We start from the raw sequence: 20,723 nt of genomic DNA, 5'->3' as shown, positions 1-20,723 counted from the left end.
GTTGTATGAGAGTGGTAATAATTTTCTCATATAAATCTTGACATTACATTTTAATGTTTTTTAATTGGCAGTGATTGCGGGATTGTGATACCCTCCTGTTTTGCTTGTTTAGGTTTGTGGGGGGATGTCAAGGCCTTTCTGCTGTGAGTGGATATAACACTTCCCCAAACACGAGCCCACTGTAGCTGCAAATGATCATCAATTACAAGTACCAAACAAACTAAGGAAGCACTTATAAATCAGACATCATTTCTGGAAAAAAAGACTTATCAATGGTGGATCTGAACCAGGGGCAGTAAGACAGCTTGTTGGAATGACTTCTTATAAAGTGGTGGGGGCAAACTACTATATAACACTTATATAAATAAATAAAAACTATAATAAAAGTATGTTTTGAAATCTTGGCTTTTCTTTAAGACTTGTCTTGGAAACAAAATGACTGATATATCCACGTCTTTTTGCATCCAGAGGAGTCGCCCCCTGCTGCCCATTACACTCAGCGCAGGTTTAAAGCACCTCCCATTGGCGAAGCTGCGTTTAACGTTTATATACAGAATATGTTTAAGTACACACTTTCACCAATATTTAATACTTTTTTAAGATACTGGCTGACAGGCAGCAATATTTTTTTATTTCCAAAGAGAAAATAAAAAAAATATTTTAAAAAGGGCTACATACTGAACTTTGAAGCTGGAAACAAAGTATCGATCTTAAGCGTTAGTGTTGATGAATTTGCGATAAGATCGATATTTGGATCGATCCGTCTATCTGTAGTAGGTAGTGTCATAACAACAGTGGCTGCGGTGAGTAGTTTTGCTTTTTGTAAATGTATAACTTTAAATTCAACCATGTATTTTAAAATTAACCGCAAGCTTCTATGCCCATGACTTACAAAAAAAGCATTATATATTTAGCATTAAACACAAATACATACATTATATTAATATTTAGTGGCTGCGGTCGTCTTCTGTGCCACAATCACTGCTTTCTTCCCCGGTGCAGTGCTACAGTACAGCGCACTGACACTTGTTTCACAACACACGCGTGCACGCGCACACACTGAGCGCACGGGAGCAGGTGAGTCAAGCGCAGCTTTCAGCAGGTGCCGCCCCGCGTGTGAGCCGGCTAGGACGAGATGAAAGACACCGCTGCAACTCCCGATCTCTCCCCGGCTCCCTCCCCTCCCTGCACCGCGCGAACACGCCGACTCCCCCCTTTCTCCCCGCACCCTCCATCCATCCATCCATCCACCCATCCCCACACACACCCTCCCCGCTTCCCCGCGCGCTCCGTGAGGTAGATTTGTAGTGACAGCAGCGGGTGCATTCGCCAGTCATTCTCCATAAAAGGTTCCGTCTGATCAAAGCCCCGCTGTGGCAGGGAGGCGGCCCGCTATATCGGTGAGTGTCTGCGTGTCTCCGGTGTCTCGCAGGGTTGAGGCGGTTTTGAAGCTCTATAAACACAAAACCCCTCTCTGTCTATCTCCCTGCTATTTACATTTGAGCTCCGTTTTGCCTTGGCAATAAAACATTGGTTTTATTCCCTCTGCCTGTAGCCCGTGTGACAGGCTCGGCTGCATTAATCAGCTCCTCCCGCTCAGAGTCAAGGATTCCTTAAACTGGAAGAATTAAATCTTTAAATACATTTTAAACGGAAATGTCTGACTGAAGTTATGTTAACAAGCCCCCAACCTGAGAGGTGTGTGTATTGAGCACAGTCCCCGGTGAGCGCTGAGGGGATCGCACACACACACACACACAAAAGGCAGAAACGAGGCAATGTGTTGTTATACATTTACCCATCCCGCTGTCAATTAGACAAACACTAAAAGTTCAGCTTTTCCCCACAATTTGAACATCCAAATATCAGGATGATACCACTGCAACCTGAACTTTTTAAGTCACCTGCCAGTCATATTCCCAATTTTCCATATTCATGTTGTTTTAAATCACCAGGAAGCCTGAGCAATCCCTCTTTAGCTCCTCATTAACATCAGTCGTCTCGTCAGAAGCAGACAGCATTATTCACCATCAATTAAGTGCAGCTGCATCCGAAGACAGTCTACTGCTGACACATCTTGAAACAAGGCCGGGATGCAAATGCAAATAAAAAAAAAAAAAAGAAAAGAAAGAAATTTGGCAATGCAAATTTAGGAAGCTGTTAAGACTTTAAGAGTAGACTCTGCACCCCCTCTACCCAAATTCTGTTATCTGCAGCACAAAGCTTTCTATACATTGATCTTTTTTCCCTCCTCACAACAGTTTCAGTCCCTGCTGAATAAAACATAGATCATCAACACATTGCTTGAAGTTGTTGTCCGTGCATCGAGGCCTTCTATCAGCAGAAAAAATGCAAATCTCACCAAGAAGGGAGACAAAATGTTAGGAACAAAGACCAATGTTGTTAATATATGAAATTCTACATGATTAAAAGATAGACTGTTTCATTTTCTGTTTGCATCTGTACCTATATTGCAGAGTTCAACACAACTGTTTCTTCAAAATTGATACATTCTGTGATACATACATTCTTGTTACAAAATATTAAATGCTTATACAATGAAAATGACATTTTTCAGTCACTTTCCCATCCTGAGCATTGCGCTCCCAGCCTTAATGCTCAGAACACATAAGCTATATTTGTGTTTAAACAAAAATGCACTTTTAGCATCACCCTTTCTCACCACACACATTATAAAAATGCCAGTATCTCTGGACAATCATCCTCTCTGACCTTTAATGGACTTCCTGTTTGATTAAATTCAACCTGAAACTATGAAAAACAACCAGAGGATTTGCCAGCTGCTGGCCATTAGAAATTGATCAGATCCACAGTTTTCTATTCTATTACTAGTTACAACTTGTTTCTTACCGCTAGCCAAAATCAGATGCATTTAGTACAAAAGTTAAGCAGGAACAACTGAAACAGAAATGAGTCCCAGTGTAATTAACACACCGTTTAATTCCAACAGTCAGTAAGAAAAAAAATTATTACAGCGTATTAGAAACATTACATTAGGATCACTGTTGCTCTTCTTACAGCTAAAACTTTGTTATGTTATGTTGGACTCGCTGATAATGCTCTCGAGACACTGCTCGAGTCCACAAAACAAAAAAAACATTCCTCATCGACAATCTGCTTAAATTCAAAAGCCCCTAAGCAAAGTTACATTTACAAGAGATCCTTCAGAGACACTCATACTGTATCTGACTGTTCTCCCATACAGGCAAAGTGGTGGCCATATGTACACTCTCTTTTATCGGTGTGTGTGTGTGTGTGTGTGTGTGTGTGTGTGTGTGTGTGTGTGTGTGTGTGTGTGTGTGTGAGAGAATGTATGTGTAGTTGTCTGTCCCAATGGTTTTTAACTGTGTTACTGGGGGTAAGCCTCGATCACCATGGCATGACCCTGGAATAGACAAGAAAAGAAGAAATTATACTACAAAATAGCGACCATGTTAGTCTTAATACAAATATATTACTCTGAGGTCTATTAATGTTAATCTCTCAGTCACAACAAATCTTATCACTTTGGGAGTTTTGAATTTCAAAATGTAAAATCAGAGTGTGTTACCTGTCCTCCAGCAGCACAGGCTGCTATGAGCCCATACTGTCCTCCCTCCTTCTTCAGTCTGTTTGCTACTGTGGTTGCCAGTCTGCAGCCAGTGGCACCGAATGGGTGACCCAAAGACAGAGAACCGCCCCACAGATTGAACTTCTCCATGGCAGGAGTCCCAACCTGCACACATAGCGACCATCAGGTCATGAGTGATGTAAACACCAGTGAAAACTCAACAGGACATCAGCTCAGGTGAATGGATTTCAGCTGAGGATGTCCACTTGACCTCAACAAAAAAAAATTGTTGATGCTGTTAACAAAAAATGAAGGCCCAGACATTATCCACATATCCACCAATCTGCAATCTTTGGGGCTATAAAATAAAGGAAGGGCCACAGTGCCAAAAACTCCAGCTCCTTCAGTGGTCGTTTCAGCTCCCCTTTTAAAATGTTTCAAGGCTGTATTAAGATTGCTATCTTTGGATGCAGTGCGCTAACCAAGCTAGGTAAGAGTAGCCCATAACTTAATAATCGGTCTATGACAGCTTGATCAGAAGCCTTATAACACTGGCAGTTTCCCCAAGAAGCTAAATCATCAGGCAGCTACCTGCTTTCAGATTAACTTTTATATGACCCCAGTTAAAGTGAGAAAGGCATTACAATACTTGATGCGATTGTGTAAAAATAATTGTTATCCAAGCATATTCAATTCTTTGTGGCTGTTCATGTTTTGTAGTGTGCTGCAAGCATCAAGGTGAGCTGCATGGATCTAGTTTTTGAGAAAAAGCAAACAGATGACCAACGGCCATCTTTACCTTCGATTTCCTGCCCATGTACGTCTGAGCAAACCAATCCGAGTCCATAGCCTTCAAATTTGCCATGATCTGACCCTGAAAAACACACACAAATATATATCCACCGAGTTACCATGGAAACCAGCCTGGAAATTGATCTGTATTGATCCAACTGTGTTGAGTATGAAGCAGACATGTCAAATTTTACTCCTGCATGTGGACAACATTTATACTGTACATGACAACATGCTGAAACTCGATTAGAGGCAAACACAGAAATGTTGGTGGAGACGGACAGAATATTGATGGATCACATAGACTCACATACTTTTCCCCCCCTGAAATATATTGTAATAACTTACTGCGAATGCCTCGTGAAACTCAAAGACGTCAATATCACTCATGGACAAGCCGGCACGTTCCAGGACTTTAGGTGTAGCGTACGTTGGCCTGAAATAATCAAACAGAGAAAGCGTGGAGGTAGAATAAGTCTTCTTTTTTTTTTAATAGTCCTCAAGACAATTAAGAAACCACCATCTAATCAAATCTACTGAGTAAGAAGTAGTAACTCACCCCAAAAGCAGCTGATCTTTGGGGTCCTGAGACACATAGACAAAGTCTCTGCCAGGATAAAATATTTAAATAAGCATATTGTGCAATCTAGCATTATTATAGAAGTTATTGTTAATCTACCAAGAAGACAGGGTTTAGATACCTGAGGTAGGCTTTAGGCTTGTAACCCATAGCCAAAGCTTTCTCTTCAGACATGACGAGCACAGCAGAGGCACCATCGGTCTGAGGACACACAAACAAGAATCTCAACTTCATGATCCAAGAACAGTTTCCAAAACTGAAAATTTGGAAGAACTAGTTTGAGCATGGTGACACAAGTGAACAAGAGGGTTTAGGATAAAAGTGTTTCCCATATATATATATATAATATTGACTTTGGGCCACCTAAGACAAGTATAGGAAACTTAAAAAAAAATCTATTTTGTTCCCCATTTTTTATCAGACAAAATGACAGAGTTGGACAATCCCTTCGCTTTTATTTTGAAGTTTGATGACTGCTAACCAATGAGAGCTGTGCCTGCTCATCATCATCATCTGTGCAGTTAGGTCTTTTGTGGCAGTCTCCAGAGTTTCTCCACCATGATGGACTGCAGCTGGTGATGTTAGTCCCCTTTATGATCTGAGGGTCCAATGTGAGCTGGCGGACCACTCTAATCAGAACTTGCACCAAGTGGAGAACTGGTTCAGGTGTTTGCTCAACTGAGATGAAAGAGTCTGCAGAGCATAAGGACTACTATCGCCAGCTGCTAGGATGGTGGGATTGGTGTTCAACCACAGGATGAGGAACTTGCAGAAGAAGCTGCTTTATTCACACAAAGTATATGTAATGATTGTTTTTTAATGAATTTCCTGAATAAAGTGTGGGTGTACCTGATTAAAGATTTTTAAGTTATTTCCTAATAAAGAATAAGATTTTGTCAAAACCAAACATATCTTTAACTAAGATACATAAAAGAAACCATTAGCGCCGTTTCTGTGTCTTTACCAGGAAAGAAGAGTTCGCAGCAGTGACTGTTCCATGAGGTTTAACGAAGGCAGGCTTTAGTTTGGCCATTTGCTCCATGGATGATGGCCGTATGCCGTTGTCCTTTGACACAATATCACGACCTGAGGAGACATGAATGCCACTCTATTGTAAACTTTTTTTTTTTTAAAAAGAGGAAAGCCTAAACTCTAGCCCATTCCTCTTATATTTTGTTCGATAATAACTAATATTTTCAATTTGAATCCTAACTCTACTTTCCAAATTGACTGAAAGCGATTTTTTCAAAGGTGATAGATGTCCAAGCGCAGTCAGATTATTTTAGCTTCTGCTAATTATTAATTATATTTATTTCAGATAGAATTAGTCCATATCATGCAAAAAACATAACAAAAAATTAAAATGTATAATTCAAAATTTCTCAAAGCCAATATGAAGTCTTTATATATTCTAAATGAGTCAATGTATAACATAATCTACAGTAAAGCTGGGTTTACCTGGCACTTTAAAGGAGATGACATCCTGCAGCAACCCTTCGTCCTGGGCTTTTTTAGCCAGTGTGTGTGATCGCAGTGCAAACTCATCCTGCTCCACTCTGGAGACTCCAAATGCAGCAGCCAGACGATCAGCACTGTGGCCCATTGTTTCTGCTGTGGAGAACTCCGCAACAGCAGGAAGCTAGTACGGCACAACGGACAATTTGAGGGTTAAATACTATATGGTGTGAACAGAAGTAAGCCACTCTGAAATCAACTAAAACTGAAAGTTGTTAAATTATATATACCTCCGGGGAGAGGTGTGCAAGCCGGATGCTGCCAATCAGACTGAGCCTCTGGCCGAGTGTCTTTGCCTTGTTTAGGGACAACATGGTTTTCCTCATCTTACGGCTGTGACGAATGGGAACGTCTGACATGAATTCCACTCCGCCTGCTACAACAGCATCACACTGACCGGCAGCAATCAGACCAACACCTGGAGAGATGGATAAAGAAGATGAAGATTAAAGATTAAAACAACCATTAAAAACCGAAAGTAAAATCAAAGAATTGCATGAAAATAGGTCAAGATCCATAGGCTTTACCTACTTTTCCTAATATAATGAATGTGATTTGGTTTAACACAAGAGGACACATCTGATCAGTATACTACTCCCCCTGTCATTTTTACAGACTTCACCTCCAACCTGCCAAATGTTGGTGCATGACAGTTTATTTTGATGCTTAAACATTAAGACCGGATGCCTTTTTTCATTTAGGATTAAATTTTATTCATCTTGCTCCTTGCCCATAGGAGCTGTAAACAACTAAAAAGCGCATATAGCAGTTTATCACTGTTGCAGTGTACACCACTGTTTTGCAACTGCAATGCAGGACTACACTGAATATCAATAATAATAATAATAATAATAATAATAATAATGATATTTAGAACAAATTATACAGAGTCTCAGTGAAGAGGCTTCTTTTCCAGACATACTTGAGGTCATTGCCTGGTTGGAGGAGATGCAGGCCATGGTGACTGTGTGAGCTGGGATTTTGTCAGAGAAGCCTGCACCCAGTGCTGCCTGAAATCAAAGTAAACATAGAGCCACATTATACACAAATGTAATTGTATTATGCATTTACAGATAATAAATACACCACAATTATATTTTAGTACGCAATAACAAAGTTAAAGTTAACATTTACAATATGTGATATGTGTATGGGAGAGTGCTTATGTGTGCATACCTCTCTTGCTACGTTGCTGGTTTTAACCTCTTGAATGACTGTTCCATATATGATGTAGTCTACAGCATCTTTTGGTATACCTGTCCGTTTTAGCAGGCCCCTATATAAAAGAAAAAAAAGAAGAAGATATAAACAAACACACAGAATGAGTAATTTTATTTTTTTTGCTAACGAGGGACAAACATAAATATTTGTTCATAAAGACCTTGTACAATGATCTGTCAGATCATTGTTCTGGCCTTCCTCCATCTCTTTCTAGTGTAAACTGATATACTTCATTCATCTCCATTGCACTTTGCCCTCACATTACTTTTAAAGCTTACAATGTTTACTGCTTCATAATGACTAGAAGAGTCTAAGAGATATTTTAACAGATCATCAGCAGTGCAGAGTGACACAGTACAACATACAAATGAAAAGTAGTTTTTAAGAATCATTCATTCAAATCATGGTAGCCTTGTCTAAAAAGTGTCCAAATATACAATTATTTTTGCAGGGTTTCTTTGTGGAGCAAAAAACACTGCAAGCATTTACCCATTTAAACCTCTGATTCAGTTAGAACAAGTTCAAAACTAGATCTGCAAACTATTATTTAATTTGCAGATAAACATTTGACATTGACTTTGCTGGTCTCAACAGACAGTCATCAGAAAAACAATGCAACCATAGACTTACTGCAGAGCTGCTCTGGCCAGGTCATGTGGCATTAGGTCAGCATACCTGTAGAGACCAACCAAAAAGTTTTTTTTCTTTTGTTTAAGCCACAAAAATTATTTTCCACTACAAAATGTTCTTGACTGTTTTTTAAGTGTTCAGTACTCCGTGTAGCACAATACAATAAACGTAAAGTGAGAACACAAAGAAAAGAGCCGAGACATACGTGGTTCCAGACAACAGGAAAGGGGTTCGAACTCCTTCCACCAGCACTATGTTCTTTACACCAGGTCGAGCCAGCGTCTTCTTGCTCTTTGTTTGAACTGAAAGAAAATAATTAAAAATAAGACTTACAGCAAGGGCATCTCAGCATCTGCTAGGGGAAGTAGGTTTATACATATTATGTCCAGGCAAATAAATCAGCGATTAAAGGCTTTGGTTACCATTCTGCTTTCCAAAAAAAATCTATAATACACATAGCCATAATCTGGATAAAAATTATCATTATAGTAAAAACTTACCTTGAGACTGAAGCTGGGCTGTTGTACTGAGAGATCGTGCACCTTAGACAAAGAAAAATAAAGAAATTATCATTATAAACCTAAAAGTACCAGATTTTAAATGCCAATATTGAACTGGAAGCAGCTGTACTGCATCTTTAATTTCTGACTCTTAGTCATGGATGGATATTTGAAATATATTAAACTGTTATGGGAACAAATGACAACTTACCAAATCGCACTGCCCAGGAAGAGCTGACTGAGCAGCTCCGAATTGGGTTCATCAACATGGAAGCCATTCTGTTCTATGTGGCAAGAAATGTTACTGCAAAGTTTATGGAAATGTTTAACATTTCAGATTCAAAACATTTTAAATTAACTTGGATATTTTAGGACTTCTTTGTGTTTTTCTTAGACTTCCTTACTTTTTTTGTGTGAATTCACAACGACTTAAAAAAAATTATTCCTGAAACCACACAATCCATGGAGGATATATTTATTACTATTATATTGTAGCCTTATTGCATGGGCAGGAGTGTTACACAACCACAACCTCTCAGATCATACTCCGTTCTACTTTCATGTCCGAGTCCTGGTTGTGTTTGACTAAAATCACTTTGCCATATATCTTAAACAACACCTCTTTAGAATTTGCTCCTATCAATTCTTTTTTTTTTTTTTATCTTTTTTCAGTATACAGGGATTTTTATATTTTATTATGTGGTTCAACGAATAAAACTGAAAAATTACTGAATCACCAAGCATCACCAAAACCGTTTCAATGTGCCTAGACTTTGAGTCTGCTAATCTGTGGAAGGTTATAGGAAAGAATGCACACATTCTTCCAAAATATATTTGGCAGAGAGCACTGCTGATCATTTTCACAATTATGAAAACATTCAGTTACCCCCGGAAACTCTATGGATAGGGGCACTGTCATCCTGAAAAGGTAGCTGAATAAAGCTGATCAGTCAGAACTCATGACCTCTTGATTTCGGTCACTGTTCCTTCTCAGAGCATAAGTCGATCCAAACTATGCCAAAAAAAAAAAATACTAATAAATGCCCCTTATAGCACATAAGAACCAACACTTCCACTAATTTTGGGGCTCAGGAGTTTACTACTTTCCTTTAATTTGTCATACAACAACGGTCACCCTGCCCAACCCCCTCTACCCTAGCTTTGACCCTTCACCTAGATTTCTCTCCTGGAGAATGACAGAGCCCTATGTGCAGAATCACAAGACTAATACTGACTGCGTATCGACAAATTATATAAGTCCAAATAAAGCAACAAAATATAACCTTATAGTATCGACGAAATCTAAAATAAAAACAGCGATTTAGTTGGAAGCTGCATGCAAGACTAGCTCAACTAGCTAGCTACTTGTGAGCTAAAATTTAATCAGCAAAAATTCCTGCCGCTGTGTTTGAGATGAAAAAATCCGTTTGCAGAACCCGTATAACAGCTTTTAACTTTCTAACCTCACCAGATACGTTTAAGCTCACCTGTTTTTATGGTTTATATCCCAGCACACTGCTTCCCTGTCTAATGACCGGCCAGACCCAGCAGGACTACAAAAACTGCTTTAAAGGACCCACCCAGTGACTAAGCCGGCCAACGGTGTGCCTGAAGCAAAACAATAAAGCACACATTAATATTACTAAATTACAGTGCTGTTCACATTCATTATAACCTGCATCACAACTAGGTCCTTCTCTGAAACTAAAAAATAATGACTTGAAATATTAATCTTTTAAACTAAGACACTTTTCAAGCCCCACCGGCGGCCTATATTAAACGGTACTCTTGCGCCCTCACCGGTCAGTCATCGTAATAGATTTTGTTGATTGCACTTGCACTTGTATGTATGTTGCGGTTGACGCTTTACTAAAGCTTCAGGTGGAAATGGCAGTCACTCGTGCAGCAGGTGTTTTCTCCAAGTTTGCAACAGGCAAATACCCCTTATTGTCAGGTATATTTAAAATTACTCATCTTTTGTTGTTGTTGTTGAAGGTAATTTAATTTAATTTTTGTCGTTTTAATTTACTCTTTGTCGAATTTGTACTCGATGGTAGCATTTGACTTCAAGCTGTTAGTGGATAACTGAAAATATAATAACTCAGAATTAGCTTTTTTTTCTTGAAAAATTACTCAAGTGGTTTAAAAAAAACGTTGTAAAGGGAGATATTTTTCAAATGGAACTGTGGGTAAAACATTTTTAATTACATTAATTATTAAAAGCTGGCATATAATTAGATATTCTGCACTGACGTTAGTAACGCCTGTGTTTACTGTCTGTTGCAGTAAAAGGTTTAATGTTAGAGTTTTTAGTTTTTTGGTGATAACAGCATACAGGGCTGCAATACTAAGTTACTGTCTTAATTTCTGTCTTTCTGCTCAGTCACGACTAACTTTAGCAGAATTGTATTAACTTGTTCTTTTCCTTATGTTAGGGGAAACTTGTCCTAGAGGAAAGTCAAGGGCCTCTCCTTTTTATTCAGGAGCACTCAAAATTCTTATTGCCTCTTTCTGCTCTTAGGTCATGCCAGACGGATTTTCTCTGTATCATCACATTTGTCAGGTAAAGAGGGTTTTGATGATGATCGGTGCACCAAATACCCAAGAGTACACTCACATCACAAATCGGTGGTTTACTAAAGAACCAACGATTCTTTAGTAAAGGTTCAGCTGTATTAATTTAGTGTGGTCTGTGTTCCCCCAACATCCAGGTGCTATCTTAAACAAAAGTAATATTCATATAGTGTTGACTCATTTAGATGAACTGTTTGCATACTTTAGTTCTTGTTAAAGATGAGCAAAACAGGTTTTTGCACAGCTGTTCTGCAAACATTTATCTTTAAAATCTGCATCGTACTTTCTTTCCTATCTTGTTATAGCTTGACTTGTTACTGCTCGTTATAGTTTAAGAGAATAATGTGAAACTATTGGTAACAATGTTGCTCCATTATGTTTCATTAGCATATGCATGCACAGTACAAGCAAAACAAGGCTGGAGTGTTAAACCAAAGTCTTTCTACAAGCAAGTCCCATTCCTCAGAGGTCATATCAAAGTGTCTCTCAGTAATTATTTGGGCAGTTAATTTAGAGAATACTTGAAAATAAACTTTAAATTCAGTGCTTAAGAACATGAAACTGTATGCATGGAATTGCCTAAATCTAATAAAACAGATTAAAAATTGTAAAGGGAAGTAAAGTTTTATAAAAAAGAAACTTAAGCGTTACAAAATTCTCACTTTTTTTTTTTTTTTGAGTAAAATATCTGCTTATACAAGAAAATATTACTGTAATCTAGCTCATTCTTTAATTGCTGTTTTCTCTATTTTAGCTCATAAACATATCACCTTCGAGTACAAGGACGATGTGGCTGTTATACGATTCAATGATCCAACATCGAAGGTGTGTGCGTCTGTTTGTGGATATGAAACAGTACACGTCTTAGAGAGAGATTAAGTTTGTAACAGTCCTGACTACATGTTTCACTCTTGAAATGACATAATTTTGTTGTTTTGTGTGTGTAGGTGAACAAACAGTCTCTGCAGTTGCATGAGTTGGCTGACGTGTTGGGAGACATCTGGCTTTATAGATCTTCAAAAAGTGTTGTCCTCATTTCAGGCAAACCCGGCTGTTTCCTTGCTGGAGCAGATAGCAAGTAGGCTTTTGAGGGCTTTCACAGTCTCTGATGTGTGTGGTGTATTCTGTGTTGCTTTTTGTTTTGTTTGTTTGTTTTGTAAGTGTAAAAGTGCAAGTAAACCAGGACGTATTTTACGAAAAAAGTCAATAAATGGATCAAATTTAATATGCTTAATTGAAAAGTGAGTAATTTATCTTGATTTTTTTTTTTCTTTGCTCTCAGTATGCTTCAGTCTTGTACAACTAGTGAGGAGGTCGCCAGTCTCTGTGAGGAAGCTCAGAAGTTGTTTAGGAGAATTGAGCAGTCTCGTGTCCCCATTGTCGCCGCTATCCATGGCTCATGCCTGAGTCGAGGCCTTGAGGTACAACAGTTTGTGTCAAAATGCCAATTTGGTTTAAAATATGGGCAGTAACACTCAGTTTTGTAACTTTTCTGTAGCTTGCAACAGCCTGCCACTACAGAATTGCCACGAAGAGTAAAGAAACAGTCCTGGGGACTCCGGAGGTCATGTTGGGACTGCTGCCGGGAGCAGGTGGCACTCAGAGACTACCTAAAATGGTATAAATGCACACACTCATATTAATCAGTTCCTCAGTGAAAGTCTTGAAAGCATTGCTGCAGTCTTGTGCTAGTGGCTACTGCAGTACACAGGAGTATAATAAGGTCAAGACTCTCACTTGGGCCAATACCAGCTCACTGTCTTCAATTCTGCTTGTTGCACATGTTTAGGTGGGTCTCCTGGGAGCTTTTGATATGCTGCTGTCAGGCAAGAACATCACAGCAGACGAAGCCAAGAAGATGGGTCTAGTGGACCAGCTTGTGGACCCTCTGGGTATGTTATACATGTGGCATTTCTTCAATGAATGTACCGTTTTTCTGTTGTAATCTTAAGGGAGAGGGTGGTGGGGAATTAAACTTTTTAGCAGCTCAAGACTGAGCATTCAATTAGTGACATGTTTCATTTTTCTCTGTGCTTCTTTTATATTTATATTTCAGGTCCTGGTCTGAAGTCTCCAGAGGAACGAACGATGGAATACCTTGAGGAAGTTGCAGTGGGTGTTGCCAATGACTTGGCCAACAAAAAGATTCCCCTTACTAGGGAAAAAAGCTTTAGACTGAGTGAGTGAACTCGTGTTCAGCCCAGTTGTCTTTATACCGCCAAGGATTTGTTCCATGAAATCATTTCCAACTGGCTTGTTTTTTTCAGTCCCAGCGGTTGGGGCCACCAACTGCAGTTTCTTGAATGGCCACTTGAGGCCGACTCCAAAAGCAAGTCAATTCCCAAAGACTAAATTTCAAAATGTTCGGCCATACAGCAGGGAAAAAAATGCCCACAGGTAGTATAAAAAATGTCTTTGGTCTCTTCAAAAAAAAAAAAAAAATTACTAACACATTTCAAACCGGTGATTAATTCTTTCCCTCTTCAGAGGTTTCTGTCATATTTCAGGCCTGAACAAAATGAATGGGTGTGCATCAGAAGGTAGTGATAACCTCCCATGTACCCTTAATGGCGAGTACGCTGCCTTACTAGTTCCCTTAGAAAAACCTGCAGCCCATTTTAGTGGTCGTCAAACCACGTCTTTATTGATTTTACATTAAGGTGTCAAAACACACCATTGAGAATTCAAGGATGTTGTCAAATTTCAGTTTTATCATTTAAAATTTTAACTGATAAACTGTCTATGGTATCTTCTAATTGGCAAATACCGGCTGTACACATTTACACAACAAACAATGTAAAAAACCTGTCACTGTAAACGTGTGTGTGCAGAGCTGTGGGACGCAGTCACGGGCCTGGGTGCAGTGAGGAAGATCATCTACAGCACTGTCACTAAAAGAGTCCAGAAACAAACTAAAAACCTCTACCCTGCTCCGTTCCAGATTATTGAGGTAAAGAGTACACTTATGGGTGAAGATAAACACATTAGCGCATGATGTTGCTGTTGAGTGTCTCATGCTGTCTTATTTTAATGTGCAGTGTGTTAAAACTGGCATAGAGCACGGCAGTGACGCAGGTTATTTGGCTGAAGCTCAGGTGAGTTGGACTAACAGAATTTTTTTTTTTTTTTTTTTTTTTTTTTTTTTTTTTTTTTTTTTCCCTCAGTCAGATTGATTTTTAAAAAAAAAATCCTCCTGGCCTTTTGGTAGATGTCATACATGTGCTGCATTTTGACCATTGTGACCTTTGTGTCTTGCTGGGTGTTTTTTCTGTTTTGTTTTTTCACTCTGTAGTTAGTGTTGGGAAAAGAGCAGAGTTTGGGTTACAACAGGAACCTTCCTCATTCATCAAATGATGAATGTGGAGTGACAGACTCCTCTCACTAATGCCATAAGTATGTGCATAAAGCCCCATCACCAATGAACACCTTAGGCCTAAACGAGTCATGCCAAGAGCTTTGACAAAATGGCATTAATTGATGTCCCGGGAATGAGAATGGGCTGCTTAACAGTTTAGGCTTGTGGGTTTCATTGATGACTCTATAATCAAGTTTTTGGATTTGTTGTTGTTAAAGAGACTAATTGTATTTGTTAAATTCTTGTTGCTTTTAACCCTTCACAGAGCTTTGGTAAGTTGGTGATGACTTCTGAATCCAAAGCTTTGATTGGACTTCACAATGGTCGTTTGTTGTGTAAGAAGAACCGATTTGGTCTCCCAGAAAAGGAAGTAAAGTAAGAACTGTAAACAGGGGTGATTTATGTTGCCATATAAATTTGCTGTCTATATACAGTTGCCTCAGCGATAGCAGTAAGACACCTGTACAAAATGTTTGCAACAGAAAGCTGGCCATTCTGGGTGCAGGGCTAATGGGAGCAGGTATAGCACAGGTATCCGTAGATAAAGGCCTCACCAGCATCCTAAAGGACACCACAGAGGATGCCATCAGCAAAGGATATGAAAAGGTTTATAAAAGGTAATATAAACGCATTCTATATTATTTATTTATTTATTTATTTATTTATTTATTTTATTGAAAAATAAAAGTGGCTTTACAGTTTGAAGTATTTTTGTTTGTTTGGGGTTTTTTTTTTTTTGTTTGTTTTTCTCCTCAAAATGTTCTTGATCTTCAGTTTCGACACCAAGGTGAAGAAGAAAGCCATGATATCATTTGAGCGTGACGCCATTATGTCTAATCTGTCGATTCAGACGGATTACTCTGGTTTTGAGTCTGCTGACATGGTGATAGAGGCTGTGTTTGAAGACCTCAACATCAAACATAAAGTCCTCAAGGAGGTGGAGGCAGTGAGTGCAGTTTTGCTTGAACTACTCTGTCTTTAACTGTTTTAGCTAGAGGTGGTTAAATTGGCATTGAAAATGTATTACAATAAATGGGCATCTAAGAACTTCTAAATTACTTTGAGCAAGAACTGGTGCAGAACTAACCTGTTTGGAGAAATCTCGCCTTAATTTAGGTTTTAACTTGAGAAAATTCTCAGGCCAACCCAAAGTAACTGTTAAAGAACTTAGTGGGATTGATGTAGATGAAGCTTTCCTTTTCTTGTTTGGAGTTTCAATCATTTTTGAGAAGCTTTTGGTTGCATGCAGGTAGTATTATGTCATTATTATTCTAGCATAGCTATATTAGCTGTTTAACAGTTATTTTCTGTCTAAGACTTATTTGCATTAATAAGTAATCACTGGCATGTGGAATGTGAATTCACTAGCTTACTATGGCTATCTTGGCTGCTATTGCTACTTTCCAGAATAATGTCCAGATAGCTAAAGTTATAAGGAAATGTACTCTTCCCCCTCCCCCCCAGGTTACCCCACCACACTGCATATTTGCAACCAACACCTCAGCTCTACCCATCAGAGACATCGCTGCTGCCGGCAAATGCCCTGAAAAAGTCAGAAATGCTCCAAACTTTTACTTTCAACATATCTTCAGTGTGTTACAGTAATTTAAAAAAAAAAAAAAAAAAATGTAATGTTGATTCATGCTTGCACAGTTGAGTTCTACCTTAATTTTCACTTGACTTTCTTGGTGATTATTATTGTGGCTTTAAAATAATGGCTTCTCAACATATTATTGAGAATCTTTATTTCCTGTGTGATGTTGTTTGACCAATTTGCATATGTGCCTGTGCAGGTGATTGGAATACACTATTTCTCCCCAGTGGACAAGATGCAACTGGTGGAGATTGTCACCACAGATAAGACATCTAAGGACACGCTGGCTGCTGCTGTCAGCGTGGCCCTGAAACAGGGAAAGATTGTCGTCACTGTCAAGGTGATAGCAACTCTGAAAGTGTTCTTCAGTCAGTATTTCAGCCTATGTGAATCTTATTTTCATCTTAGTCATTTTGCTCATTATTCTATTATATTTTGGTGCATGTCTCCATCTTGTGTTGCTCTCTTTCTGCCTCGAAACCCACTGAACTACAGGATGGTCCGGGCTTTTACACCACGCGCTGCATGGGTTGCTTGCTTATGGAGTCTCTGAGACTTCTTCAGGTAATCAAAGACTTGGAGAAATAATAGTGTTGCCAATTTTTCCCTGCTAAAGAAATGGTTGAGCATCAGGTCCCAGTAATTATTTAAAGCATTTATTTTTATCTTTTTACATTTGCTTTAAAATAACCCACATTTTGTTCCACAGGAAGGTGTGACCGCAACAGAAAGCGATTTCCTGGCAACAAGCTTTGGTTTTAATGTCAGACCTTTCGCAGTCACTGATGAAGTCGGTGTTGACATAGGATTACATATTTCAGAGGTAATCTTTCACTTACTTTGAACACAACCCATGTTGATTTAGATTTTTGGGACAGATGGGATTTTGTATTCTGTGTTTATTGTTGGATTTAGATGCTGTGCAAAGCCTTCGGTTCCCGTTATGAAGGAGGAAGCCTGGAGATTGTCAAGACCATGTTGGAAAAAGGCCTCAAAGGTTAAAACATTTCACATTAAAATAGGGGCATTATCACTCACTACTAATTTGTCACGCACTCATGCCTAAGTATTGGAATTGATGAGAATTTAGCGATTCCGATTGCATTAGTGATATTACTGATTTTTACTATTTGATTTGATTCTTTTATGGATTTTCATTCTGTTCTCTGACTTCGCTTTGAGAGTCATCACCACCTCAAAGCAGGGTATCAAAGACATTAAATTTGTTTAAATGAATTGCATTTTGAGTGGTCAAATGTAAAGTCAGACATCGTCTACCTACATCAGTTTTACTTTCAGAAAAGTCAAATGGACTCTACCATGAACTCCTAAGAAGAAAGAGAGGTTACAATGGACACATTTGTTGACTGCTGATAAAAGTGATGTTTGTGTTCTGCCTTAGCTAAGGAGATGATGCTGAAGTGTGTTCCAATTTATGATGACTTCTTGGGCTGGAGCCTATCCCAGCTGTCTTAGGGCAGACTTAGTTTAAATATTAAGGGTTAAGAATATCATTGAGATGAATTTTTCTATAACAGGAACTGTTACCCTAAAATGGTGACTTTAATATAATCAAAAATGGATTTATCTTGCTACCTGATTTCTAAAATCTAACCCTGTAAGGGCACAGGTTTCTAAGACTGAGGAACACGTTTGAGGATCAGCTTACCATTCACACAAACCTATAATTTTTAAATTATAGGTTGTAAATCTGGAAAAGGATTCTTTCTCTATGGAAAGACTAAGAGTGTGAATCCTGAAGTAGAAGAAATTCTCAAGAACCATCAAGTGACTGCTCCCTCTGCAATGTAAGAAAACCGCCTCTCGTCAGATCTACTAATTGCCCTGTTCTGATCTGTCTCTCTGAAGTTATGTGTTTGCTGCAGTTCTTCAGAATACGACATGCAGTACCGGCTGCTGTCTCGCTGCATAAACGAGTCGTTAATGTGTCTCCAGGAGGGAATAATACAAAGCCCTCTAGAAGGAGACATTGGAGCAGTGTTTGGATATGGGTTTCCTCCCATGCACGGGGGTATGTCTCCGACATTTGTATACTTTTGAACTAGATATTTATATTAGTAAACTGATGGTTATCGATTGTGTTGGTGCTAATCGACCTTTATTTTTTTTATTCCTACATTTATCAGGTCCGTTCAGATTTGTTGACACATTTGGTGCAGAGCGTCTTGTGAGCCTCATGAAACGTTTTGAGGATGTTTATGGAAACCAGTTTACACCCTGCCAGCTTCTACTAGACCACACCAAAGACCCCAGCAAAAAGTTTTACCAATCATCCCCCTCCCTGCTTCAATACTAAAAGCAACTTAGCGTTTTGAGAGAGGGACTAGTAGTCCCCCCTTTGGTATGTCTGAACTGTTAGAGCAGCAAATATGCCAGTTTGTTTGTTCCAAGTTCAAATAAGTGAACGTTAAGGGATTGCACTGATATGTCTTCTAATATCAAACTAAAGGAATCAACCTAAAATAATCCAAGGAAAGATTTCAGAATAAGGTAACAGCTCATTTATGAAAATAAGCTGCTATTAAAAAATAATTGTATAACTATAAACAACATTTCTAGGAGACCAAATGGTCTATTATAACTATCTACCAGCTTTACAGATTTCCGCTTACATCATTTATATAATCAGAAAGTGATACTTTCATGTATTATGTGTTATGGCTCAAGTGGGTGTGACCACACAAACTTTTTCTTTTCATCTTTTTGGGGTGTTTTCTTTTAATTTATTTATATTTTTTTTATACAAATTGTGGTAATGTGTCCAACCTCACCTGACCTTTGCTACATTAGCCATAACCCATTTTGGCCCGCAACATGACCAAATGAAGCCCAGATGTTGCAGCTATCTGGATTCTATCTGGCACCAGTGTTAACTCAAACTCCCAACAACCAAAATAAAAAGTGAAGGTTGCATTAAAACATCAGGTGTCATTCGGTTTATTTTTTGATCTCTCCTTTATTTCTTCAGTGGCTTTGTAGTTACAAGATTGCAGAGTAGATCAGTATTACATGAGTGTAGTAGATCAGAGTGAAACTTTACTTCAGCTTTTGCCCTGGCTGAAACCCATCAAATCTGGGGATAATAGTAAAAAAAATTACAGGTAGTGATTCACAACAACATAAATTGCATTGTCAGTTATTTGGATCATTTGGAAGATCTTGCTTTGTGATTGCCCTCAGTGTAGCCAGTTATATTACAATACTGTCCTCAGGATACACCCCTCAAATAGAACACACAGGTAAGAGCAGAGATCTAGTTTGGGGCCGGGGGGGCATCTGCCCCTCTCTCAGCAGATTTGTACATTAGCAGATTTGTTCATCAGCTCAGTAACACAAATATCTAGTCAACCACATGACAGCAACTTAGTGTATTTATGCATGTAAACGTAGCAAAGATGACCTCCTGAACTTTAAATTGAGCATCAGAATATGGAAGGAAGATGATTAAAGTGACTCTAAATGTGGCATGATTGTTGGTGCCAGATGGGCTGGTTTGGGTATTTCAGAAACTGCTGATCTATTGGGATTTTTGCCACACAACCATCTCTAGGATTTACAGAGTAGTGTTGTTTTTTTTTTTTTGTTTGTTTTTTTTAAAAGGGAAAATATCTACTAAGCAGCAGTTGCCTTGTTTGGTGCCAGAGGTCCGAGAACAACCAGAATGCTTCAAGCTGACAGGAAACCAACAGTAACTCATGTAACAACTCATTACAACCAAAGTACACAGAAGAAAACCCCTGAACGCACAACAAGTCGAACATTTAAGCAGATGGGCTACAGCAGTAGGTGTCAGCTAAAATGAAACTCAGGCTACAGTTTATATGAGCTCACCAAAATTGGATAACCAAAGACTGAAAAAAACTCTGCCTGAATCTCAATTTCCGCTGTGACATTCAGATGGCAGGGTCAGAATTTGCATAAACATGAAAGCATGAATCTATCCTGGCTCATAACAACTTCTCAGGCTCCTGCTGGTGGTGTAATGGTGTAGGGGATAACCTTAATAGCAACATTGCTGACCATGTCTATGCCTTTATGGGCACAGTGTATTAATCTGATGGCTAATTCCAACAGGATAAAAATTTCAAACTGTGGTTTTTGAACACACCAATGAGTTTGCTGTACTCAGATGGCATTTTTGGCATGTGGTGAAAAAGGAGATTCACATCACAGATGTGTAGTCAACAAATCATGTCAATGTAAGCCAAATTTTCCAGCACCTTGTTGAATCTATGCTACAAAGAATTAATACTTTTGAATACCAAGGTGTAAAAACATCTCATTTTTAATGCTCTAAGAAGAGAAACTGAAGTGTTGTGCTTATTATCATTTTTCTGACTCAGTGATTTTAGGTAGAATTTTTTTTTGTT

General features: G+C 38.7%; 2 protein-coding genes across 7 annotated transcripts; one reads left to right on the top strand and one right to left on the bottom strand.

The window, feature by feature from the left end:
- Positions 1–2,931: 2,931 nt before the first annotated feature.
- hadhb (hydroxyacyl-CoA dehydrogenase trifunctional multienzyme complex subunit beta) lies at positions 2,932–10,420 on the bottom strand. Of its 3 annotated transcripts, none has more exons than XM_040018085.1 (16): positions 10,297–10,420; positions 9,021–9,093; positions 8,810–8,851; positions 8,515–8,611; positions 8,310–8,354; positions 7,635–7,734; positions 7,381–7,468; positions 6,689–6,876; positions 6,402–6,582; positions 5,908–6,029; positions 5,065–5,144; positions 4,923–4,970; positions 4,712–4,799; positions 4,371–4,445; positions 3,572–3,736; positions 2,932–3,406 (listed from the first exon to the last, which is right to left on the bottom strand). In XM_040018085.1, the coding sequence occupies exons 2-16, from the start codon at positions 9,085–9,087 to the stop codon at positions 3,371–3,373; spliced, it is 1,422 nt and encodes a 473-aa protein (XP_039874019.1). In that variant the 5' UTR covers positions 9,088–9,093; positions 10,297–10,420; the 3' UTR covers positions 2,932–3,370. The 3 variants fall into 3 exon arrangements, with proteins under 3 accessions (XP_039874019.1, XP_039874020.1, XP_039874021.1); XM_040018086.1 differs by having other exon boundaries at positions 9,021–9,113; positions 10,297–10,419; XM_040018087.1 differs by having other exon boundaries at positions 9,021–9,088; positions 10,297–10,367.
- Positions 10,421–10,601: 181 nt separating this feature from the next.
- Positions 10,602–19,274, top strand: hadhaa (hydroxyacyl-CoA dehydrogenase trifunctional multienzyme complex subunit alpha a). 4 transcript variants are annotated; one of them, XM_040018082.1, is made up of 21 exons: positions 10,603–10,763; positions 11,331–11,372; positions 12,138–12,208; positions 12,331–12,461; positions 12,666–12,804; positions 12,882–13,001; positions 13,173–13,275; positions 13,440–13,562; positions 14,215–14,333; positions 14,422–14,478; positions 15,004–15,113; positions 15,221–15,355; positions 15,513–15,684; positions 16,203–16,289; positions 16,532–16,672; positions 16,828–16,896; positions 17,042–17,155; positions 17,248–17,329; positions 18,035–18,140; positions 18,219–18,364; positions 18,480–19,274. In XM_040018082.1, exons 1-21 carry the CDS (start codon positions 10,655–10,657, stop codon positions 18,647–18,649), a joined length of 2,346 nt encoding a protein of 781 aa, XP_039874016.1. In that variant the 5' UTR covers positions 10,603–10,654; the 3' UTR covers positions 18,650–19,274. The 4 variants fall into 4 exon arrangements, 3 of the variants coding, with proteins under 3 accessions (XP_039874017.1, XP_039874016.1, XP_039874018.1); XM_040018083.1 differs by lacking the exon at positions 12,138–12,208 and having other exon boundaries at positions 10,602–10,763; XM_040018084.1 differs by lacking the exon at positions 18,035–18,140 and having other exon boundaries at positions 18,202–18,364; positions 18,480–18,605.
- The last annotated feature ends 1,449 nt before the right edge of the window (positions 19,275–20,723 follow it).

The sequence above is a fragment of the Simochromis diagramma genome, unplaced genomic scaffold (assembly GCF_900408965.1).
Source record: "Simochromis diagramma unplaced genomic scaffold, fSimDia1.1 OVJJ01000802.1, whole genome shotgun sequence".
NCBI classification, from domain to species: Eukaryota; Metazoa; Chordata; class Actinopteri; order Cichliformes; family Cichlidae; genus Simochromis; species Simochromis diagramma.
This window is presented reverse-complemented; position numbering and strand designations above follow the sequence as displayed.

What these genes read in the sequence shown, in the direction of transcription:
- hadhaa (XM_040018082.1), top strand. Translation starts at nt 10,655, where the DNA reads ATGTATGTTGCGGTTGACGCTTTACTAAAGCTTCAGGTGGAAATGGCA. An exon ending in CTTGCTGGAGCAGATAGCAA is followed by an intron (nt 12,462 to 12,665) that starts GTAGGCTTTTGA and finishes CTTTGCTCTCAG; the next exon opens with TATGCTTCAGTCTTGTACAA. An exon ending in CTCAGAGACTACCTAAAATG is followed by an intron (nt 13,002 to 13,172) that starts GTATAAATGCAC and finishes GCACATGTTTAG; the next exon opens with GTGGGTCTCCTGGGAGCTTT.
- hadhb (XM_040018085.1), bottom strand. Translation starts at nt 9,087, where the DNA reads ATGGCTTCCATGTTGATGAACCCAATTCGGAGCTGCTCAGTCAGCTCT. An exon ending in CCAGCAACGTAGCAAGAGAG is followed by an intron (nt 7,469 to 7,634) that starts GTATGCACACAT and finishes CTTTGATTTCAG; the next exon opens with GCAGCACTGGGTGCAGGCTT. An exon ending in AAAGATCAGCTGCTTTTGGG is followed by an intron (nt 4,800 to 4,922) that starts GTGAGTTACTAC and finishes TGATTATTTCAG; the next exon opens with GCCAACGTACGCTACACCTA.